This window comes from Nilaparvata lugens, chromosome 1 (assembly GCF_014356525.2).
Source record: "Nilaparvata lugens isolate BPH chromosome 1, ASM1435652v1, whole genome shotgun sequence".
Taxonomy (NCBI): Eukaryota; Metazoa; Arthropoda; class Insecta; order Hemiptera; family Delphacidae; genus Nilaparvata; species Nilaparvata lugens.
Window position 1 is genome coordinate 84,518,936 of NC_052504.1, and position 25,099 is coordinate 84,544,034.

General features: G+C 29.6%; 1 protein-coding gene across 24 annotated transcripts in view; it reads left to right on the forward strand.

Moving 5' to 3' along the window:
- Nucleotides 1–25,099, forward strand: part of LOC111058930 (peripheral plasma membrane protein CASK) — a 545,689-nt gene that overhangs the window by 494,153 nt on the left and 26,437 nt on the right. For 7 of the 24 annotated variants that reach the window (XM_039445680.1, XM_039418934.1, XM_039445693.1 and 4 more), the window contains 2 exons: nt 4,295–4,369; nt 22,087–22,119. In XM_039445680.1, the coding sequence (XP_039301614.1) occupies nt 4,295–4,369; nt 22,087–22,119 (108 nt within the window). Of the gene's footprint in view, nt 1–4,294; nt 4,370–22,086; nt 22,120–22,299; nt 22,330–25,099 lie in introns of all 24 variants that reach the window. The other 17 variants (XM_039445701.1, XM_039418904.1, XM_039418951.1 and 14 more) reach the window with 5 other exon arrangements.

Genomic DNA, 25,099 nt, shown 5'->3' on the forward strand with positions numbered 1-25,099 from the left:
ATATTATTCTAATTACCTACTAATCTATCAACATTTACTAGTCATGTCATTGTATTATTCTTTCAAGTCATTGATCATCCAATTCCATATTCTATTTCATACAATTGTATTCAAATATCACACTCTTACAAATATCTTACAAAAAGATAATATCAATAATAAAGAAACAAACAGCGCTCCGCGTTAACATACGGAGCGGAGACCTGGGCAGGCAGAAAAGCCCATGAACACATACTTGAGGTCACTGAAATGAAGATGCTGTATAGGAGTTGCGGTGTAACTAGAAGGGATAAATCAGAAATCATAAATAAGAAACAGAATGAAGGTTACAGAAATATCAAAGAACATGCAAGAGAAAAGACTACAGTGATACAGACATGTGGAGAGAAGGGAGGACGAGTATGTGGAAAAAAATATCTACCACTTAGATGTCGAAGGCACTAGGAAGAAGGGAAGACCTAGGTAGAAAATAAGAAACAAAATGTCCAAATAAATTAAAAATATAACTAAACATCCAATTTCAATTTATTGTATTCTAATATCATACAATATTTATTAACACATATACAAATATATACTATGAATAATATAGAAACAAAAATAATGCGATGTTCCAATCAAAGGAATTGCTACATTGATCAAAAAGCTGCTAAAAATTGGAATGACTTCTGTAGTTGAAGAATCACCTCCTTATCCATGTCTTTGATTCTAATAATAATAATAATTAGATCACCATTAACTCCTTGAAACTATCAATTCTATAATTTATCACATTGTTATTGGTCTTTTGTTTTTTGTAATAACTAGTTACGGTATCCAAAATAATGAACCCATTTTCAAGTAAAAAATTACATCATGAATAATCAATCAATTTCTCATTTCCATATTATTGATCTTATGCATTATTGCCTACTTGCCAACGTTTGCAAAACTATTGATGGATCTTAGGAAAATTAAAAAAAAAACTTCTAAACATTCATGTTACAGAATTGTTGAGATCGGAAGTTCATTATGTGTTTTTACTTCGACAAATTAGAATTAAAAAAAGTCAATATTTTTTATTTTTCTCTGCAGTACTCATTACAGTAGCATGAAATTACTTGAGTATGGAAAATCGATCATGAATGTTATATCAATAATTTGTCTCAATTATTCTATATTTCCTTGATTAATCACTATGAATAACCTGTAGCAAATTCCATGTCATCCAATTGATCGTATACACCAGGAAAAGATTCCAATCTTCAGAAATCACAAAATTTATCTCATTGTTTATCTTGATAGCCACAGAATTGCTTCATTTCTGCTAATTTATTGTAGGCTATTATGGTTTCTGAACTGTTAAATTATGATAGCATTTAAAATTGCTTTACATCTTTTTTTAATATAAATTATACAGCAGAATCCATTATGTTCTAACAGCTTTTCACATATTCTTCAATTGTTTTGCCTTAACTTGATGAAAATAATAAAGCAGAATCCATTATGCAGCTTTGTAGGTACTTTTTCTTAAATTGTTGAAGTGGAAGCTAACGAATTCATGAACCCCATTTATCATAACAGGAATAGAAATAGGAATTATAAGATGACAGTAGCTGCTTCCATTTGTTCGCAGAGAAGGCTGAATTACCAAATGCTTTGTGGAAGCGAAAGCTATTTGGTGAATTATGAGAATTCTTTTGTTCTTGAAGCTCATTTTGTGACCTTTGAAATGAAGCTATGAATCCATTAGAGGAGGGGAATTGTTCAGGATCATTTTGGTAGTCTTAAGAGGATGAGAAATGAGAGTCAATAAGAAGATGAGAATTAGATTGAGAAGAAAGCGTGAAATGTCTTCAAACTTAGACTCTTCAGCTTTGTAATAATACTTCTAATTATAAAATAAGTCTTCGATTGAAATTTTGGAACCAACCAATCATGACGATCCTCTCATTTCTATGCCTCTCAAGTTTCTCACCAAACAATCCAAAAATCTCAGTTGGATTTTGCCACCAAGTTTTAAATAGAAAATCAATGACCAAGAATTTCTGTTTTAATTTGTAACAAAATTTTCATCCTAACTTGAACTATCGATAAGTAACTAAAATGTATTATTCATTTTGTTATTCTTCTACAAAAGTACTTCTACAACTTAGTTTTTGAGTCTGGACGTGTTTCAGGGATCTGGGTTCCATCTTCAGCAGGCAAGGAGTATCCTCAATTCAGGAGTATCAAGTACTATTGGAGTACTATTAACTTAAGGTACACCTTGCCTGCTGAAATTGGGTCCAGTGCCCTGAAACGCATACAGAATTAACAAGTTGATTGTAGTACTAGAAAAGTGAACAAAGTCAAACATTAAGTTTATTCAATGCCCTGAAACGCATCCAGACGCTACAAGTCCGCAACATTACAAATTTCTATGATAAAAGTGAACAATATTGTCCACTAGATTTGAAATTCACTGACTAATAATTGAATCCAAACTAATAAAATGGATTCAAAGAATAATGGCGAACTGATAAACTTCTATCAAATCATGATCAAATAGCCTACTATAATTTGTTGCAAGAATTAAAAAATAAAAATAAATTCAGTATTTTAATACAGACAATTTGTGAACGACCTATTATTTCTGACATTCCCATGAAGATGTTCCATACTTTTGCTCATTAAACCCTCAAGTAATTTATCAATGCATTTCTAATCTATGACTGCATCAACCAGAGGCTCTCTGTGATTGCAGAGCTATATTGTGCCCACGGCAGTCTAGGCAGTCTCCCGATCACTCTCTGTCCCTCTCCAATATTAATTTGCCAGTTCCAGGGCTCTAATTCCCTCAAATCGAATTCCAATCGCTACTCCACCTGCTCCTCAGGCGTCCGTCCAATCAACTTCCTCCTATAAAATCCATCATAAAATTTATATTATGGCTTTGCAGTAAAATACAGGTATTGTCTTCTCGTTTTATAGGGCTATCGATACTGAAAACTAATTGCCACACTTGAAACTGTTTTCAAGAAATCTATCAATACATCGGAATACATTTTTTTGCCTTCTTCCTTCCCTGTTAGCCTTAACATAGATAAAGCATAATATATGCTTCCTGTTTCCTTATTTTACAGTCTTATAGGGAATATTTCCATTGTTTTTCATTCTATGAATCAAAAATAAGTTCTAAGCTCATAGCTTATCATTTCAAGTTCACTAATTAGAAGAAATTTCTTGTTTCTGTAGGTTTGAGATATCTCTCTAGTTGGTTTAATAACATATTTTTCAACTTTATCACTGTAGTATTGTATGTGATACTATTTTGTAGATATTCATATATTTGAATTGAACTAACTCAAGCTTTCACAAACTCTAATTCATTGATAAATTGAGAAACTAGTTTTTGTTCTTAGACCATTGTCACTATTTGTTGTAGTAAATGTAATGTTGTGGTACATATCTATATCAAATAAATCTAATTTAAATTATCACAACCACTTATCTATTTAAAACGGTGATACTAGTTTTGTTTGCTTCATCATTATCGATCTCAAGTCAACTGCTTCAATCAACTGCAATCAATTTTTCGAGTTTACAAAAAAATGGTGTAACCAAGTTTATTGAAAATGGTGTAGCAACAGAAATTGATATAGTTCATCAGCTAGTACCTCAGTTTATAATAAATAATGGCCAGAACAATATCAGGTCGTTCCATTCAACAACATTATCAATATCTAAACCCACGTTTACACCAGAGTTGACAACAAAATGTTGTTCACAAATAGTTTTCTTCAAAAAAAGTTGTCCACTCTTCTGTAGAAAATAGGTTAAATGTTGTTGTGCTTTTTAAGAAATTGGTAACAAATTGCCGAAATTTGTTGAAATTTCAGTTGACAACTCTGGTGTAAACGTGGCTTTATGAAAACTAGATTTTTTAATGAATTGTATGTTGTGAAAACTTCGCATCTCATTTTATAGAGATACCATGTGGATAAATTATTAAAATTTGAATATATTTAGGCTCGTATGCAGATACTCGGTTTAAACGGTGAATTGTCAGCTCTGTTTGTTTAAACAAAGTATGAAACATACTATGATAAATGCAACCATATTATACAAGTAAACGTCGTTTAGCGTTGAACGCAGTGTTAGCATATGGCCCTAAGAGATTCATATCTATTATGTGGGCAAATAAATTGAATTGTGAGAAATAAAATTGAAATGAACTCTTTCATTTAACCATCCTAATCAATGATAACTTTCTGTGTGTGATGAATTCTTTCTTCTTGAGAATAATAATTTGTTTTTTTTGTTTTTTTTTCAGCGAGAAGCGCGGGGTTCCGTTACTTTCAAGATAATACCTTCATACCGCAGTGCTCCTCCTCCTTGTGAGGTACAAGTAAGCTCAAAACCTTCATTATCATTCCTACACCTTGTAAGACTATTGTTGTTATTCGATTAATACAGTAACACTACTAACCTGTAAATGCTAAATAAATTATAATAAAAAAAACTGAATGTGATCCATATTAACTTGTAGATAACATACCATATTCCTTTTTGAATAATGTAATAATGTAATGTAATAGCATTGGCAGATAAAATAATGAGTGAATAATTCAATTGTAATGAAAAAATATACAATAAAATTGAATATAAATTGAAGTTCAGGTCCACTTTAAAAATAATATTTTCAAACCATTGTGTGTTCAAGTTTTAGCATATCCCTCTCAAGTTTCGTGAGTAATTACTCTAAACTTATTCCGTTTAGTTGAAAAAAAAACAATAGATTGTCGATGAACAATCTGATGATCAATTGCTCTGAAAGAGGAAAACTGAAGTCGTGATTTATATGAGATCTTTCTACTTTGTTATTAATTGATTGATTGATTCTTTATCACAAATGACAATGTATTGCCAGGTATTGCAATACCCATTGCATACTAGCAGTACATTATAATGGAAACAAATGAACAATTAACATATTCAGAACAGAAAATATACATGTAGATGAGTAGATAACTTCTAGAAACAAAGAGTAGAACCTATTTGTTAGTGACATGCCTCTCATCGACTAGGCCTACTTGAATTATTACGTCTCAAAAACGCAAATAAATTTGCATTCTCTAGCTTCGTCTGTTGGAAAAATTTGTAAAACTTTCTAAATTAAAATAGTTATTGAATTTAACACTCGAAAACTAACTTAATATTTCCGCTTTTCCCTAGTATCTTCCTCTTTTCTAGTCTCATTTTGTCGTCCACTACTTAGCCTGATACTTGGCTCGAACAACCTATTCGATATATTCAATTTTTTTAATCATTTATACATCAATCCTCTTTGATATCAGTAATAATTGTATAATTTCCTTGGTGTTCCCAATCATTCAAATCCGTCCACTGTATATGAGTCCATTTATTTAAGATAACTGGGCACGTCTTAAATTAATTAAGATATACCCTAACCATTCCAATAGCAATAGGAGATTTACTCTGGGACCTTCTAATAAATTCTAACTGTTGAATACTAACTATAAATTCTATAAATATCTGTTGAATTGAATTTCCCTTGTATGCCAACGCAAGCAGTAGACCTATTATCAAATAACGAATTAACACAATATATATTAAAAAATATTTCTAAAAACAAATATTAAAAAATATTTATATTTGGATCACATATCAGTATCAAAAATTGTTTCTGTGATTATCCACAGTAAAATTTCCAATGTAAAATATTTAGATAAATTCTAGTTCCTGTATGAAATCCTTCTTGTAAACATCTGTCAGTTCCTTATATTCCTAAATGAGTATTAAATGTGATTTTAATAAATTCATGAAAGTTGTTTTTGTATATCTAAAATGTGTATATCATGTACTAGACTCATTGTAGTTTTAACTTTGAATTATTCTCTTACAAAAATGCTTTACCTTTCTCAAATGTTTTGTAAAACTTTGTACTTCTATCACTCATTTGTATCATGATTTTTGGTAAGAGTAGTTGAGCTGTAATTAAAAGCACAATTCACAATAAATGTAGGTCAAGATGATATTTCATTAAAGCTTTTACTTCCTACAATCATCACCAAAAATATTTCTACCTTAAATTGTTGGGTTTCTCTCTACCTTTCTTCCATTCACTTTGTTTGACTTGCAGTGATTTTTATGTTCCTCACTTTCACCTTCTATTTTGGGTTCACTCAAGTTGACATTTTGACTGTTGATTCTCTTATTGGTGCTGGTTTATTCTCTTACATGAGTTTGAAATGTTCTAATCATATTATGTATGTATGTTACTTGTGAATACTGTGTTATCATGGTTGAATAAAGGGTCTGAGAATTTTGGAGGGTTATAATATTGATATTTTAACAGAGCAGTTCATTTATACTGTTTTAAATATGTCTTATTTTATCACCCGAATGAATATACTGCAGAATAATCGAAAAAACACTCGGCACTTGTCAATTAATTGTTTTAAAAATCCCTGATTAAGTCCTCCATTATTTCCTTCATCTTTATTGCTAAACATTTCAAAGATTCATTCTTCTTTCCTCATCAGTTATAGTGAATTTGATAATTATTCCAATATTCTTAATAATTTACAGTTTTTTTTATTAATTCGTTTACTGAACTACGTATGGTAATAAATCATTTCCCAAGCATTTTCTAATAACAAGAATTCATAGTTCAAATGTGGCAGGTATGAAATTTCAATAAAATCAAGTATTTAAGTATTTCTCAACTAAGACATCACATTTTTACTGGAAAAGTTAAGTTTGAATATTTGAATACTACAAAGGTAACCTATAGTGTTATCTCGGACAACTAATTTGATTGCAGTAAAACTGCAATATTGTAAAGTTTGATAGGCCCTTTTGCTAGTTGACTGGATGTTTATGGAAGAATGAAGTAAATCATTTTTCAATTCGAAAAAGCTACATTGCCAGAGAAATTATGTACATAATCTGATTAACGTCTGTAATGGTTGTGGTATTACAATAATTATTATGTTATAGAACCTTGCTTTCCCGCATCAAGTAACCTCCTTTTTGGTATGATAATATCAAAATTAGTTGGATGTATGATAGAATGAATTAACAATTGATCTCTAGTTTGATTTTGAATTTCGTATCTCTTCCAAATCAGAATATTACAACTATATATTTTCTTTTTTTAACTTGTGATTTCTTCATTCAATTACTTTAAACTTGGTAGGTTGAAGTTGAACCTTGAAACAATCACATTCTTGCTTTTGGAAGAATAATTTAGAATATCAAAATGAGGATTCTCCATTTTGTCCATAGAACAATGGCCTATGACTGAAAATTAGAGGCTCTTGAGGTGATAATTGTATTTTAAACGAGTAATAGCTATTAAGGAAACCTGACAATTGAATATTACTTCATAAGATCCTATCTGTTAATTATTTTATTCTATTTGATAAAGTTGGAGACTATAAGGTTGAATATTGTAATACAAAGCTTCAAAAAAAGTGTTTCCTAAATAATTTTATTCAATGTAATTCAGTTATGTACAATATATTTAATTATTTGAATGTTAAAGTATGTCAAGTATGATCTTGCTTAGTACGGTACTAATTAGTAATGTTAATATCGTGGGTATTATGCTGTGTTGAATGTGTAAATTCTTAATATCGACAATCTTTTCCATAATTCTGTAAAGATTGAACAAACACTTATTAAATTAATGTTTGAAGGTAGATAGATATCTTTATCATAAATTTTTTGACCATTCCATTCAATGTTCAATGACTAGGAATGCAAAATTAAATTATCTCAGCTAAAAAGATCAATTTTTATTGAATCAATAGCTTTTAATTCAATTATCAATGTTTGTTATTAGATATTATGTGAGAAGTGCAATTTCATAAATAATAGAACTATAAACTGTATAGTCTCTATATATTTTTTTAAAAAGACTTCTCGCCATTATTCTCCTTCGCTATACCATTCAATCATGAAAATCAATTAAAAATCATTACAAAACCTACCCCTCAGAAAGTAATCTTGAAAAAAGTATAAAATCTTGAAAGAGGCTTCTAGTTATTATGAATAACTGTGTTATTGAATTAATTCACATCATCATTGTGTAGAGTTGAAGGTTATACAGATTACTATTTCAGTTGAAATTATCATACAATTTAAACTGTCATCATATTTTGTCGATATAGTCTTTTTATCGAGACAGCTCATTGGATGTAGACAGAGGCATGTGTCATTGAAAAAGAAGCCTATCTTTCACTGCAAATAAATGCTTCAATGTCATTATGAATCTTCCTTCTGCACAGTGCTGCACAATTCAGTAAACATTAAACCCAGCTTTATAGAACAACAAACCTCTAGACCTAAAGGTCAAAACTATTTCTGACTTTTCTGATCAGCTCTTCAACATTGGAAGGCAAGCTTGCCTTTTGAAAACAATTTATAATGAATTGATATTGATTCATGTTCCTTCAAAATTATTGTCTCTAGTTTAATGAAATTTCGGAATAAAGCAATAATTACCTACTAATACAATGATATGAGTAGGTTTTGAATGAATTCTAATTGAAAATTATAACTAAAACGTTGGTGTCAACTGATAATATGAACTAAAATTAAAAAACAAAATTGTTTATTCTCATCCCTCTTGAGCCCTCTCGATAAATCGACTCCTAGGTATAACTTGATATTTATATAAGTTTTGTCGTTGTTATATAAACTATTTTTAAATATTATGATTAATGTTTTGTGACAATTTTTAATCCTAATCAATCTCTGTAATATTTTCTTATTTCCTTTTCTCAATTGAACAAACTTTTTATACTAGTTGTCATTAAATTCTATAAAATTACATACCGTAATAAGGAATAATTAAAAATAGTTAACCATAATACTTCACATTTATTAGTAGTTGAATGTTAGTAAATTCAATTTAAAATTTGAATTTTCACGCCCAAATTCTTTCACTTGTTCTCTTTTGAAAATAATTACAATAAATTCTTCCCCTTTTTTTCTAAAAATAAATAAGAATATAATAAAGTCAGCTATTTTAATTTAATTAGCTCTTATGTGAAAGACAAAATATCATCATCTGTGAAACCATATTCACTTGAATTCAAATTTATCAGGATAATAATATTGTTTTCGCCCGAATAAAACATTTATATAAAAATGTTAATATTCAAAAATGTCTATCTAGAAATTATACTGTTAAGAATTGAGTATTGTCTTGCTATCAAAACTCATGAAGTAGAAAACTCGTTCAAATCAATAATAACCCTTTGTTAATTACAAAAGGTATTTTTTTGCATGTTCTATTCAATTATCAATGTTGCATATTTGTTGGATCAATGGAGCTTTTGAATAATTTATTTTTTGTCCAAATTGAAAACTGTTTAAAATAATTTTATCATTTTTAGCCGTAAACTTGCATTCAAGTAATCACTCCAAGTGGAAAACTGTATTTACACAAATAGTACACTAAAGATTATAAACTGTTTGGTGAGAAACACACTGAAATATATTCAGGAGTATCCAAATCAAAGTATGATTAATTGAAAATTTTTCAGTAGCAATTCTTGTGCTTCTCTAAAAGCGATTGTATGTCATTAATAATTAATAATTTTCAATCTCAATAATGAGAATTTAATCTCAATAATCATGAAGTTTCATATTGATAAATACTTGAATTAGTCATGTTTGACATCAATACTTTTATTGTTTGAAAGAATGTTAAACTCTTGGAATGTTTGAAAGAATGTTATAATATATATTTTGTAATTACCTGAAAAATGTAATTCAATTGAGAATCTGTAATTTTGAAAACATCAAATTTATTAATGTTATATAGAAATTAGTAATAATTATTAATATTATAGATAATGTACCGGTATTTATATTTTAAATTGTTGTTATGATTAAGTATGAACTCAATGAAATTGTATTAAAAATTTCAAATATTGAAATTAATTTGCAAGTTGTGCATATGGTGCATTCAAAATCAATTTGTTTGAATATTTATTGAGAAAATCATTGTAAACAAAACCTATCTATTCAAAATCAGATAAGTATCTTCTTTCCATATTCATATAGGTAGTTAGATCATACTAAGTTTCATCTATCAATACTAATACAGTATAATAATAATAATAATCTAACTAGCTTTGCTTCGCATGACATTAGCATGGACTTTTCTGGAATTTTAATTTGGTGAGAGCTTGACTTGTTTTTTTAATTCGTATAACTGGAATGTTTTCAATGATAGTATAGTCCGTGCGAATCTGATTCCCTCATAATATCTATTTGATGGGAAACTTTATTTACGCAATAAAAAACATTTTCTAACATTTTACTGTTTCCAACTATAAAAAATCATTTATAATTATAAAATCATTCATACGTTTAGCAGTTTTAAACTTGATTATATACTAATATTAATTAGTATATATTACCTATCAGTTTCGATACCTACTTCAGTTTCAAATTTAGCCTAGAAATTGTCAGTTGATTAATAGCTATTGTGTTTTCACCACGATTTTAGCCTATCCTTCAAAAATATCGAATTAAGTTTCTTTTGGATATCTTTTTTTATTTTTTCAAAATCGATACATAAATATATTGAATGACTCACTTTTTTCTCATCTTAAACTTGACAAGTTTGGGCTTGCATGAAGCCTATTGTTTCTCATGGTGCATGTGAGAGGGGATGGGGAATACGCCAATTGAACACAAATCTTGGAAACTGGAGCTGTTTATTTTTTATCATAATTTTTCGAGAAAAGATCTTTATACTTTCCGCTCTTTATTCATCCTCAATTATCAACAAATATATTGCGACTTGAATTATTAATGTTTCTTTAAGATGAATGCTTATCCATCTCTTAGGATAACAAATGTAAATTTTATTCGATTTTACTTTTTTAATTATTTTCAGTAAAAAATTCATGCTAGAAATGTTCAAAATCATGAAAACACTCAGTTTACTGCTTCAGCAGCTATAATTGTGTAGATAGTCAAATTGAGGTAACCACTATAGTTTGAATAAATAAGTGGCTGGAATCATAGAGAAAATATAGCACACAGCTATGTACTGATAGCTTATGCTATTTTTTCTGTATGGTAGAATTCTTCTGCCTTATTACTTGACTAGACTTTTTCATATACTTATTGATCGTTGAATTTGAAAAAATCATCTCTGAATATGGTCATTTTTTATCTTCCCAAACACCTACAGCCGATATTATTTTCGGCTAAAAAGTTTAGGTGAAATGAGTCGTCTATTTTCAAAACCACATACTGCACATCACTTTTCTCGAAAATTGCATGAAATCAGAGGTTTAAGTTGAATAACAAACGTCCAGAAAATATCAAAATTGAGTTATGTTTGATCATTTTTGAAAATAGAATAATCATCTCAAAATTTGTTTTTTTTCTGGGATTGTTTATTTATCTAGACAACAATACCATGGAGAATTTATCCTTAAAATATAAATTTGAAATGACTTGTCCCAAAAATTCAAACTTGAGGCGCTCATATCCCAAAAAGCAATAATCGGAAAAAAATTTCCTGAGAAAACTTTTTTCATTATGATAACTTGATAGTATAGACATCGAAAAAACTTTGAAAAATGTCTCCAGTTGAAAGTTTTTTAGCCTGTTTCACAGCCTTAACACATGCTAATTCACTATTGGAGAAGTAAATAGCTTTTTCATAACCTAAAGAAAAATTATAACAATAATAGGTACAAAACGAGCTAAAACTGGAGGAAACATTTTAAAAATAATCCTATACTTGACTAATTTAGTCCCTTGGAGAAGAGCTAAATCGGAACATTTCCTAGATTTTGGTGTAAACATTTTTATAGAATTCATAAAATATTCTAGACATAGAAGACAGTTTTTTCTAATTTTGTGTTTATTTACCGGGGTGTCGATGTTCAGGTAGGTACTTAGCTCAAAGACTTCAATTTTTCTCAGTTACTATTGCCATAAATATCAGACTTCAGCCAAACAGAACTTTTCTGTTTTTGATATTGCTCCAAATTCCAAGGCACTAACTATACTTACTATCAGGTACCTTGATCATTCTTTGTTATTCAAATATAATATTCAATAGATAAATAGGCCGATTTGATGCAATGCAGTAGTATAAATTCAAATTGTTGTGTTATTTTCTCAAGCATATTTTATAAATCTAGTATTTTATAAACAAATGTTTTTTGAATTATCAATTAAAATGCTCTTGATCCATTTTCTTTGAATACAAATTACAATCTACAGAGTGTTATAAACTGAATGTTCAGCACTAATTTATCAAGTTTGATAGAAGTAATACAGGAAAAATATGTTTGATCTTGAATGCATGTATATCAATATCGTGATGCTATTATTTTTTATTGCCATTTCTATGATATTCAATCAACCTGCTTGTTATCTTTAACTGATAGAAGGCTACTACATTTGTATTGAAACTATTATCCGATATTTCATATGAAAATATTTGAGCTAGTATTTGCATTAGTTTAAAAATTGATGTATTGCAAATATTTATGCTTTTATTTTAATGTCTAAGGATTTTTTACTGGAATGAAGTTGTAGAAATATTTCTTTGAGCTAAATATTTTCAGCTATACTGTTTTTAGACTAAGATTATCTTTTTAGTTTGCTTTTCTTAACATACTAATATTTATTAACTTGTATCATCAGGATTAACATCATACTTATATGTATCATCATGACCTGAACTTTTTCTACTAACTCATTTCAATTATGCTTAACCAAGTTTTTAAAAACCATTCTAGTATACAAACTTTCTCAATAAAGGCTATATCTATTGAGAAGAATGTCCCTCTCAATAATTTAAATCAATAAATTGAAATATTTGAAAAAATCTGCACCATCAAAACACACATAATATCATACGTTCAAATTATTCTAATTAGTCCATCAAGATTTTATATGCAAGAAATCACATAATATGAACGTAATGCCTGTCCTAAGTACAACGGATCCGAAAAGTTTCTTAGACAAAATGAAAATTCCAAGTTAGGCCTACCAATAATTATTTATTTATCCAGAAACTTATGGTACTCTAGTGTATCAGTCTATTGCTAGTTGATGCTTAGAATATTCGAGTTCCATCTAGAATAAGATGAAAAATGTAAGAAGGCAGTGTTTGTAAAGTCACCTATCAGTATCAATGAACGTGTCCATCCGGTACAATGCTCTAATGAGACTTTCCATACAAGCTCGGCCGTGCTGAGTGTGAATAGTCCCATTGCAACTCATGGAAATCATATTTCCACTATGTTGCTCAATGACTCTGATAATGATATGTGAGATTTTTTCCAAAATAGAATCAATTTCCCTCCAATTAGTAATCTGAGAATTCAAATATGTCATGAGATTCACAATGTCTTTGAGAATGTATCCTGAAATTTTCATGAATTCATTTGCTTCCAATTCCGAAATGGATCTCCCCCAGATTTCAACTTTAGGCGCTATTATATCGGAAAGTAAACATAATTAAAAAAAGTTCACCTTAGAAATTTGTTCTCATTTGGCAACTCGATAGTATTCAAATCGAAATGTCACCAGTGAAAAGTTTCCAAAGGCGAGGTGCACAGCCCTAAGAGGTGTAATTAAATCTGGTCACCTTAAATATTGTTCTAATTTAAGAAAGGACTTTTCAAAATAATGATAATATAATACTTTCTTGAGTTTTCTCAAATTATTACAGTATAAATTATTGTATATAGCATACTAAAAATCCCCATTCAATCCAGGGGAAAGCGCATCCATGTTCAGAATATCTCTCTGTGGATCAATATTGCAACAAGGAAAATGTGTTGAATTTCCTGGAGCAGTAACCTGGATTCAGTGTGCTCGTGTTCGAGTTTCTGATTCTGAGAACGGCATAGAAGCTGTCTAGCCCCGGGGCAGTCCATTTTCCTGGTAACTAATAAATTAAATTTCCCCCGCAACTCTGCCTACATGTAGTTCTCTGCGAAATTCAAGAATCCCCATGCATTCATTCATTTAAACAATTCTGTATAATTGAAGTGATTGGGAGAGGATAAACAAGCGGACCCTTGACAATTATTGAGTCGGTCAGTTCATAACTCACTAACTCCGAAATTTTCAAAATTCGGCATTATGTTAGCAGATGAGTTATACAATGTATTCATTAATTTATTAACTATTGCTCTAATATAGCTTGACATATTCTGAATAAATTGCCTGAAAGTCTATAATTCAAGAGTCAAGAATTCTATTTGCCATAAAACTTTACAAAAAAAACAATAAGTATCGACAAACAATGAAACAATTATTATTATTATTATTATTATTAAACGAAAATCCAAATTAAATGCTGTAATTCACCCCGAAGATTAGCATTTGAATAATTGCAATATCTCAGTAATTTCCATCTGTCCAACCAATGAAACCATTCATAATACAATAATTTTATAATACAACCTCTGTCGTAAGTTGCATTGTTGAAACAGTTTACATTTAGGTATCATAAAATTGACAAATTCATTATACATATACAGGCTAACAGGCCTAACATATACATATAGCCTAAATATACATATAAGAGTTGAAATATGTCATTGTGTATCAGTACCGAACCAAGATTTCTCATCAAACCATATCAGATGCCTCGCATTGCAAAAACTCTTCCGTTGAGTAGAACACGCTTTTGCTTTCAGCCAGTTACCTAAGATTCTACTGAGTAGAGTTCAAGTTGAATAGTTTAATAATAATGTATAAATAGGTTTAAATTTTTCATTGGTGCGATACTTATTTTAAACAAATCTCTCCCCAGTGAAGCACAAATTTCTATAGAGATTTAATTGAATATTTTAATCCAAAATACACCTACATATGAGATTCGGGAACAATTATTATGAAGGCTAGAAAGTTTACTCTGTCGAAAAACATTCTCAATGATAGAATATTGATATTGAAGATTTATGCTAAAAATGTTAAATAATCACAATTATAGGTAGAAAAGTAACTTGCTTAAAAACTAGAAGAAAAGCATTTCTTACATCCTGTTGTACTGAGAATATTAAAAGTTTAATAATTAGAAGTTTATTAATTTTTGGAAGCGTTTCTAAGGTTCTTTTCATATTGTTATCATTTGCTATTTCTCAATAATAGACATTTTTTATGATTATTTTCAAAAATAGTGGTTTTCCAATCGTCAGTGAAGCTTCCATATGTTACGGTATGTTGCTACCCATTCAATCAAAAAGGCGACGAGATTTCTCAAAATTAAACTCAAAAATTATTATTCAGTGTGAAACCTTATTCTCAACTATAAATCTTCCTGTGTTCTCATTACTGACATTGTAAGTGAATCCCTCAATCATCAAGAATCAACATCAACCTATATGCCTAAAATTACACAAACGCCACCAAAAAATATACTTTTAAGAATCACAAATTCATTCATTCATTCATTTATACAATAAGTACCTACATTATCAAAATGATAGGGAGAGGAAAAATAAGCTAACCTTGTGCTAATCCTCTCCCAAATTTAGATAACACGTAGTCCGAAATAGGTTAAGTCTTGTAGTTCTTCAATTCACAAAATTTTCAGTCCTCAAGTATTTCACAAAGTAGATTTTCAAATTTAGATGCTTCAAAACTAAACATAGAAGAAATATTTCTCATTATTATAACTAAAATAGGACATATTCAGATTTAAAACAAATTCATATTCAGAATTACCGAAAAACAAACTGAATTTTAAAAATAGAGAGTATGAAGGGAAAAACACTGCTTTATTTCACACTTTATAACATGAATCTCACATTCAATTCAAGGATCTTCAACACAAGTTGTATGGAGATTAATGCCTTACACTACATGGATAACTCCTCATTGTTAGTGCTTGAGTTCTCATCATCTCCACCCCGTATTATTCTCATCTCAGATGTCAAGTATAGATACAAAACATTGTAGAAAATTGAAAAATAGTTGAATTTTAGCTTGTGAGAAATTGTATCTACATTTTTAGTAAAAATTTTATGCTCAGAATTACAAAGCTCGGTCAAGACATTATAGATGTACAAGGAGTGCACTGGAGCATATGGTTTTTAAAGCAATAGTTACTATAGATAATCCCAATATACCTAGAATTATATTAGAATTACAATAAAATCACTTCACTTATGGGCGCCTTGATCCAAATTAATAAAAACAATATAGAAACTTGTAGTACCCTTTATTAAAAACTTTAAAAATTTTCAACGACTAGTTTTGACCATTTGTCATTTTCAAGTTGAAATGTAAAAAATGAACAAGTTGATACTAGATAATATGAACATATGCTTATTTTCATATGATTAATTCATTTCTTAAACATTATTTTTGGTTGAAGATATATGAATCAAATATGATTAAAATTAATTAATAAATCAATATTAAAACTTGAAGTACCCTTTATTATTTAAAGTATTACAACGACTAGTTTCTACCATAGGTAATTATTAAGTTGAAATGTCAACAGCAAAATGACCTATGGTCGAAACTAGTCGTTGTAATATTTTAAATAATAAAGGGTACTTCAAGTTTTAATATTGTTTTATTATTTTATAAAAGTAGCCCATTCAAGTGAAGTGTTTTTATGATTAAAATTAAATATCTTCAGCCAAAAATAATGAATAAGAAATAAATTAATCATATGAAAATAAGCTTATTATGTTCATAATTATTATCTATCACATTTTTTATTTTCTACATTTTAACTTGAAAATGACCAATGGTCGAAACTAGTCGTTAAAATATTTTAAAGTTTTTCATAAAGGGTACTACAAGTTCTTATATTGTTTTTATTAACTAGAATACAATGTTTAATTCCATGGAATATTCATGAACATATAAAATAGATAATTATATGCACACTTGTAAATCGTACCAGGCTTGTCCATGTTCAGATGTCTTGACCGAGCTTACTGAAACTGGTTATTAGTGTTATTATTTAATAACTAGTTATCGTATACAACGCCATACGTATATTTTCCATTATTATTACTCATCGACAGTTTGTGTGACTTTTGAATGTTATCATCATATTTTCAATTGTTGATTTCTTGTTGAATTTTGCTAATGGTAGTCAGGGTGCTTGTGCTATCTCTCTCTCTTTCTCACTTGATGCTTGTATTGTACGCATGTGTTGACTGTTTATCGTCCAATAAGTGGGCTTCTGGGAGCAGTGATGCGAGTCCATGCAGCCATGTTGTAGCCTGTCAGTAGATCACTTCAAGACGTGTGACGCTGCCATCCAAAGCGACAGGCTTTTTAGCGGATTCCGACTTCCATTAATGATAGTTAAATTGTCATGGAAGTAGGAATACACTTAAAAGAATGTTGACTCACTCTTCAGCTGCAGTAAACTACGATAGGTTTTAAGTTTTCTATTTATTTATAACTCTCAAGTCTAGAGGTCCCTTGCAATAGTAAGTTGATCATTACTCTGTATAAGAGCACCCACTCTTCCACACCTAAAACTATTAAAATAACCCTTATAACTTCTTGAGAAGGCTCTACTTGAATTTTCATTCTTTAATGAAATATTAATGGTCTATGGACAAAATGTAAGACTCCTCTCAATTATTTATTTATTTATTTTCAATGCAAATGACACCAATGTAATAACATTGAAAGATAGAATAATAAGGTAGTCCTTGTGTTATTTTTCTCCAAAATTAACATCAAAACTATAAATTTTGATTTTAGATGGCTTGAATTAATAAATTAATTAGAAATATTCCACTCAATTACCACTTGTAACGAATAATATTGAATTATTTAAGAAAATTTGTAACCATTCAAGATGCACAAACTTGAATGAAAAAGACTAAGAAATTGTCAAAAAACACAGATTTATTGATACTCAAACACAAACTTGTTTGAATATTCTTGTTTGACATTAAGCTGATTAGTAAGGTATTATTTTATCTAACATTTTAATTATCAATAGAAGTTATATAATCAAGAGATGGGAAAAGTTTTATTCAAGGGGATAAGAAACTTTCATTAATTTACATTTATTTCAAAATTAATCTATTGGTTGCATTTTCATAGAATAACAACGATTAAAGACATCAAATATGTTCAAGCCATATCAAGCAAATTTCATAGAACTAGCAGAATACTCCATTCTTGAAATATATTATAGGCTAAGCCTATTATGTTGAAACCACAATAATTTATTGGATAATATAAAATCTGTTATATTCCTTGTTAAGTTTGATTGCCTCAACCGATTGTAAAATTGTCACCTTCAGGATACTGTAGGATACTGGATTAGGGAAAAAACCATTAGGTGTAGGTAGAGTGTATCAGAGAAGGTGGCTGAGTGTGTTCAAATACGGTAATGCATGTATCTAAATGTCTCCTTTTACCTTCCTTCTACCTTCTATACTACCTTGACCACTCTAATATATTTTGATATTTGCATTATTTTCAATTCAACACTCAGCTACCCTCTCTCCTCTAATACACTCAACCTTCGCCGCTCCACTATGTTGTGACTCGAAATGAGGTGTAATGGTATTTTATAAAGCCTCACAATTTCAATAACGTTAAATCGTTGACAGTTTTTCATCAAATGAGTACTTTGTCGTGAATTAACTGAAATCTCACTCTCCTACTGAGATTACAATCAACCCCGTTTGAAGAATTCGGAAGAATAAATTAATCCGTGATAAAATTTTAATTTCCATTCTTATCACTGTTTAGACAGAGAAATTTAGACAACTCCTCTATTCCTATTTAGGAAGTGACTTCATTATCTGGGCTAGGGATTCCCGTTTCATGTGGGCTGACTAAATCCTCCACAACCCCAGGTTTATTAAATCAATGTGTGGTTGGGGAAATTGGGGTCAAGCCTGCGGCAAGAGATTTAATCTAGAGATTGTGGCAAAAGTTGAGTGGTTGAGAGGACTTGAATCCTAAATCCGTCCAATAAAGGATATTTCCATTTCATTCAATTTCAAAAAAATTAGTTACAGAATAACAAAGTCTCAACAGCTAGATATTAGATAGAATCTTTAACAAACGACAGAAACGTTCGTCTTTGCCAAGACGATCATATATCATGAGTCATTTATTATGAAGAAACGAACATGAACATAACTATTCGATGTATTAAATCTAAGCATCATTTTTATTTATTCATAGACAATAGATAAAATCCAGGTGAAAACAACAGGCATTCGTCCAATACTGCTTTTAACCTTAATTTAAAATAGAAATTCCAGAGGTTATATAGAGTTCATGATTTCATTTTCATACAAAATTTCAAGTTCAAAAAAAAAAATTCCATCTTATTTTATCTTATCAACCTATTCGTTTACGAGCTTCTTAAATATGAAGCGGTGGAATAATCGTGACTGTAGACGAACTTTTGATTATAGTGAGGTCCACGTTATAATGACAGTGGATAACGATAGGAGAACGGCGTTACCGATTCTCTGCCTTAATTAATTATATTTCTAAATTGTTTAAAACAGATTTGGCAACGTTGTGGAGCTAAAAAAGCATAGAGCTACCTCCTTTGTTGAATGATAGACAAGGATAGCAACACCAATGTTAATCAAATACGGACATTATAACATGGACCTCACTATAGAATAAGTGATGAGATAGCTGTCATTATGAATTGATTTATCAATTTGATGATTCATTTATTACAAGAAAAATATACCTATTATTCATAAATCGACAATTCTTACAGAGCAGTGGCAGACCAAATCTAACTGATGAGAAGCTCTTATCAATATTTACATTGAAATTGATATGCTGCTCCTAGGGAGTTGAGATTACTATTATTTGTCTATTATAAATATTTATCAATATTATATGAATCGATAACAGTAAGATATTTTGTAATAATTCGATTCTAGAGCAATTCTTATGAGGCAATCCAAATGCAAGCTTTTCATTACAAGAATATTTTTTCAAAAGTATGAATTTCGCGATTTGACTAATTGGGAGAAGTGAGGGACTCATATTTTTTGTCAGTCATATTCTTCACAAATTACGTCACATTAGTATTCGAAAAAATATTCAAAGTTGCTATAATATATATGATGATAATAATTGAGATACATGTTTGAAAATTACCCGTTATTATGTTGAAGCTGAAGTAATATTTTTGATTTACTTCATTATTGTACAGTGAACAAAAAATATCATATTTTATTACACTATTTTCATTAACATTGAAATATAAAAACAATTAATACTCGTATTACTGAAAAAATATTACTACCATTTTATACTTGTCAATTATTAATCATACTTTTATGGGATTCGATCAAATTTGTAATTTATTCAACTTTTCCAAATAATATTCCATACAGTCAATTAATTTTGCTGTGAATTTATTGTTATTCAACTCACTATCAACTATGATCTATTATTAGTAGGGTATATTTATTTCCTACCCGTATATCCATTCTAGAGATACACGATAGCTCAAAATTTAAACAAGATTTCATCGGCAAGTGTTTAACCATCATTATTTGAGTACTTCATACGCTGGAAATCTGAATTTTCATTCTCATAATAATATTGATGTTTTGTTTTTGAATTTTATTGACTGAAGTCGCATTGACATAGTGGAAAAATGGAAAACCTTCATCTAAAGGGAAATTTCTTATTATAATAATTGTTTATTCAATGCTAAACTTCCATTGCGTCATATTAAGCGCAAGAACATGCTTATTTCATTTTTATCAGATGATGCAATCCTTATTATAGGCTATCTGTATTTGTACAGATACAGATATAATAAACGCAGCATCAGCTTATGAAAATTGGAATGCGCGTGTTCATGGCGCATAAGTCTGTATGTTGAGTAGTTTATGAAATAAAAGAAACCAAGTCAAGTTAATTACCAAGTTTTTTATTTATAATGAGTATACATTGTATTAGAACACAAAAATTCCGTGCCTACTCTGGCCATTGCCAACCACAGTTTATGATGCTCTCAAGATAAGATTCTCAATTACCTCATTAGAATAACTTCCACTTTTTTCTCCAAAGTAATGACAGTAAGCCAATTAAATTTAATTATGAAGGTATAGGCAATTTGGGAATCGGGTATAACTGGTGATTAAGTCTGATGGTGTATGTTATTTGAATAAGAACACATTTTTGTAATTCACAGTTTTCATCTCTTAACTAATATAATAGCGTCTCTCATCTTATGACGTCTTTTTTCCTTTCCCATTTTGTAAACTGGGAAACTCAGCACTCACATAGTTTTTTAAATAAATAGTGAATTAAATTGTAGTTAGGCTTCTGTATAATTATGTTTTCATAATCCTACAATTTTATAGAAGATAGGTATTGCTCTTCTTCCCAATCAAATGGGGTTTCTGTGTTCAGTAATAATTTGAAACTCTCCTTATTTTGGAATTGTCTGTCCATAACCATTTACTGGTTATAATATTCTACTGAATTCTTAATTCTTCTTGCTCTTCATCTTCTTCTTACCATTCTTCTCAAACTCAATAAGCTCAATTTAAATTTCAAATTATAGTCTATATTCTTCCAGTATTCAAGTATCCGTGAAACATACCATTCTTTGTAAATCGTTGTCACAATATTATGCTACCTATACATTCTTCTACTCCATTATCCCAGTTTCTTGCCTTCTTCTTCTTATTCTTCTTCTTCTTCTCAATTCTTCCCAATTCTTCTTCTACTTTCAAATTTTAATTATATTCGTCTAGTATTAAAAATGTCTTCAAATGTTAGCATTCTCTGTAAATCTTTGTCATTGAATTTTTGGACTTTTGAAGTGTAAGTCAAAACTACGCCGACATGACCTGTTTTACATCCAACTGTTTCAATAAAGTATACCAATAGTCTGTAGAATAGTTTTGTTCAATGATTGACAGAAAATCAATGAGAAAATTTCATTCATCATTTGAAATAAAAAAAACTTCTGAATTTTAAAATGGAGTAGATGGTCAGGTAATAATGAGCGATGACAATTTTATTCAACCATGATAACACTCGATGTTCCACTGTGACATTATATTGCAATGTTTTAACTTTTCATATTTCTAACACTCTTTTTCTCAGCCTTCAACTTCAAGTAGCTACAAGTACTTTGCAGTAAGTATGAATTCCCCAATTGTACTCCATCCCCCCACTCTAGTTGAATGTAATGCTCCACACAATTTCATTTTATCTCTTTAATAATTGTGTTGGATCTTGAACGCCTGGTCATTATATCACCTTATTGCGGCTGCTCGTATGAACGAATCTTAATAAATAAATCGTTTATTTTACCAGTTGTTCAGGATAAAGCCCCTTCCAGTATTAGTGAGTACTCAAGATATAAATATTTTAGTGTTAAATGGTTTATTCATAAATAGTGAACATTTAAAAAACGTGTTGCATCTGCAATTAATTAATTGTCAGTGTATGCATCAACTGTGCCATCAATGTTCTGTCATCATTTTTGATAATTTACGTCATCTCTCTGCTGTTCATCATCATCAGCATGTCCCACAAATTTACCCTGCATTTTGTTTATTCCCAAATATTTTGGAATGCTTCCTATCTATTATATCCAAAAATTCAACTTTCAGTCCTCTCTACCTGAAGTGACGTCTCTCATAAGCTTCAGTTACATATCCTACTCATGCCTATAGAATGTCAAAAATGATTGAATACCTCTACTTCATCTCATTCACCCATCAGATTTTTCATCCTTTGATTATTCAATCATCATATTCATCAATCCTCTGAGAAAATTTGAAGTGGCACTTGAATAGCTTCTCAACTGGTCAAAAATAGAGGGAGTCATAAATTTCACCAAATATATTTCTGATGAAAACCTTGAATTTGGCTTAGTTGAAAATGTTCATTCTCTATTCAACCAAACTGTCTTTGGTCTACGAGAGACTCGTACATAAAATCTCAATGAATTTTCATATTTTATTTCAATGAAGATCATTCATTGTCATTATGGAAATCGCGGGAAGAGTGTTATAGAAATATTTTGAACTTCATGGGCTCATCATCAAGCCTCTATGAGTCTCTTAAATCTATCCAATATTATAGATAATTTTCTTAATCGGTTCCTGTATCAAATTGAGCTCATTAATCTCATTTTTATCCTTTGATAAACTCTCATACTAAAATATATCCTAAAATAGTAATTTTTAAACTGTAAAAACACTTAGACAAATAGACATGTTGAGAAAAAATCAAGTTAGGGTGGAGAACTTTGTTGGTTTTTCTTTTGATTTGAGTTCCAATTCATGATTTCTAATTTCCCAATTTCGAACTATTTTGATTTCATGAATACAAAATGTTAATTGGGATCTTTTTTAATAATAATTACAAAATGTTAGTTGAAAAAAAGATACGATATCGTTTTCTCATAATAAATCATGTTTATTTATTCAATGTTATTGATTTTGAGTTCCTTCATAATAAATTACACTTGTAGGCTATATTTTTCAAAGCTCACAGAAATCAATTTCATCACTTTCCAAATTCTACGAATTTGAATAATTGGAACATTTGTTTCTTTAAAGTTTTGTATTTATTTTCTCCTGAATTGAAAGCATTGGGCAAGTTTAAAAATAGATATATCCATTATTCCATCATATACAGCATACCTATACCAAATTCCAAGTTCAAATGGTCCTGTCTCTCAGTTTAAAATTGAAATCACATTTTATTTCATCTCTAAAGAATTCTAGATTTACTGAACAGAAACAGGAAGCTTCAAAACTTTTGGTTATTTTGGGAGTGATCATATATTTGCATAGCCTACTATTGTTATTGTTCATTCCTGAGTGAAACACTAGTTTTTTTGCTGATATGATTCCGGTTTCTAGCCATAGCACTAGCTTACCAATGTGTGAACACTCTCGTAAGAACAAATGTGGTTTCACGATTTCTGTTTCCGATCAGCTGAACAGAAATCCATTGGAAAGTAGATCTACGGCATTTCAAATTGGTTAATGCCTTTTGGTCCAATTCCAAAGAACTCACATGGAGTTCAATCAAAGGTTTTCAGGGCTTGCGTTGAGGGAGACCATCAGATGCTACTCTGAATAGCACACCAGAAGCATTTGTCTCCTTGAGATTTTTGGAGATGCTGAAACAATTCTTTCGATAAATGGAATATGAATGTTTTAATTCCATCACACAGCCTTTACCCATGGTACATTAGCATTTACCTTACATTACATTACAGCTTACCATTTCAAACATTCATAAATCCATAATATTTGAGACATAGAATTTTTCCCATGGAGATTATCCTCTGAGTATAGCCGAAACGACGGTATTCATTTGTTCATTACTGTACATATTTAATTTACAAATAACATTATCGCCTAACCAGTTCACATAAAATGAATTCCAGCAAAATTCACAATATTTCATGGCTTATGGTTCCTTTCCAAAATATCATACAGCTTTTGTAGGTGTCATTATAGCTTTGTGCACGTAGTTCTTGATATTTGTTGACTCCTGATAGATTTCTTGAATGTAAAATAGAGTCCATGCATCGGGTACCGTACTTCCAAGTAGAATACTTGAACCTGAATGTTCTAGGTAACTTGGATGGATAAAATAAATTTGACATTTCTTTTTTCCTAAACAAGCATGTGCCAGTTGTTAGTAGGTGTGTTTGTACCAGCAGTGTTCTCACACTGCAATTATTGTGCATGGAACTATTTTTCTGGATGCATGAGTTTCTAAATAATAATAATATTAATAATTAATTATTAAATAATCTATACATAAATAAATTTTTGTTGATAATATTGCTGTATTGCAGCAACCATTAAATCATTTTGTATTCAATACACTATTGAATGAAAATTTTCTTATAAAATGATTGAAAAATAATAAATTTGATGTTTTCAAAATATTTACGATAATATAATACACTATACTATGAAGTATAAACATAAATATAAAAATTAAATAAATTTTATATTATTTAAACTTTGTTTTAATTTCTATGTATTTTAGTTCCATTTTTTACAATTCTGATCAGTTGTGATTGAAAATATTTGTTTGTTTTTATGTGTTTACATCTAGAATAGCCTATCTTTTACAAAATTGA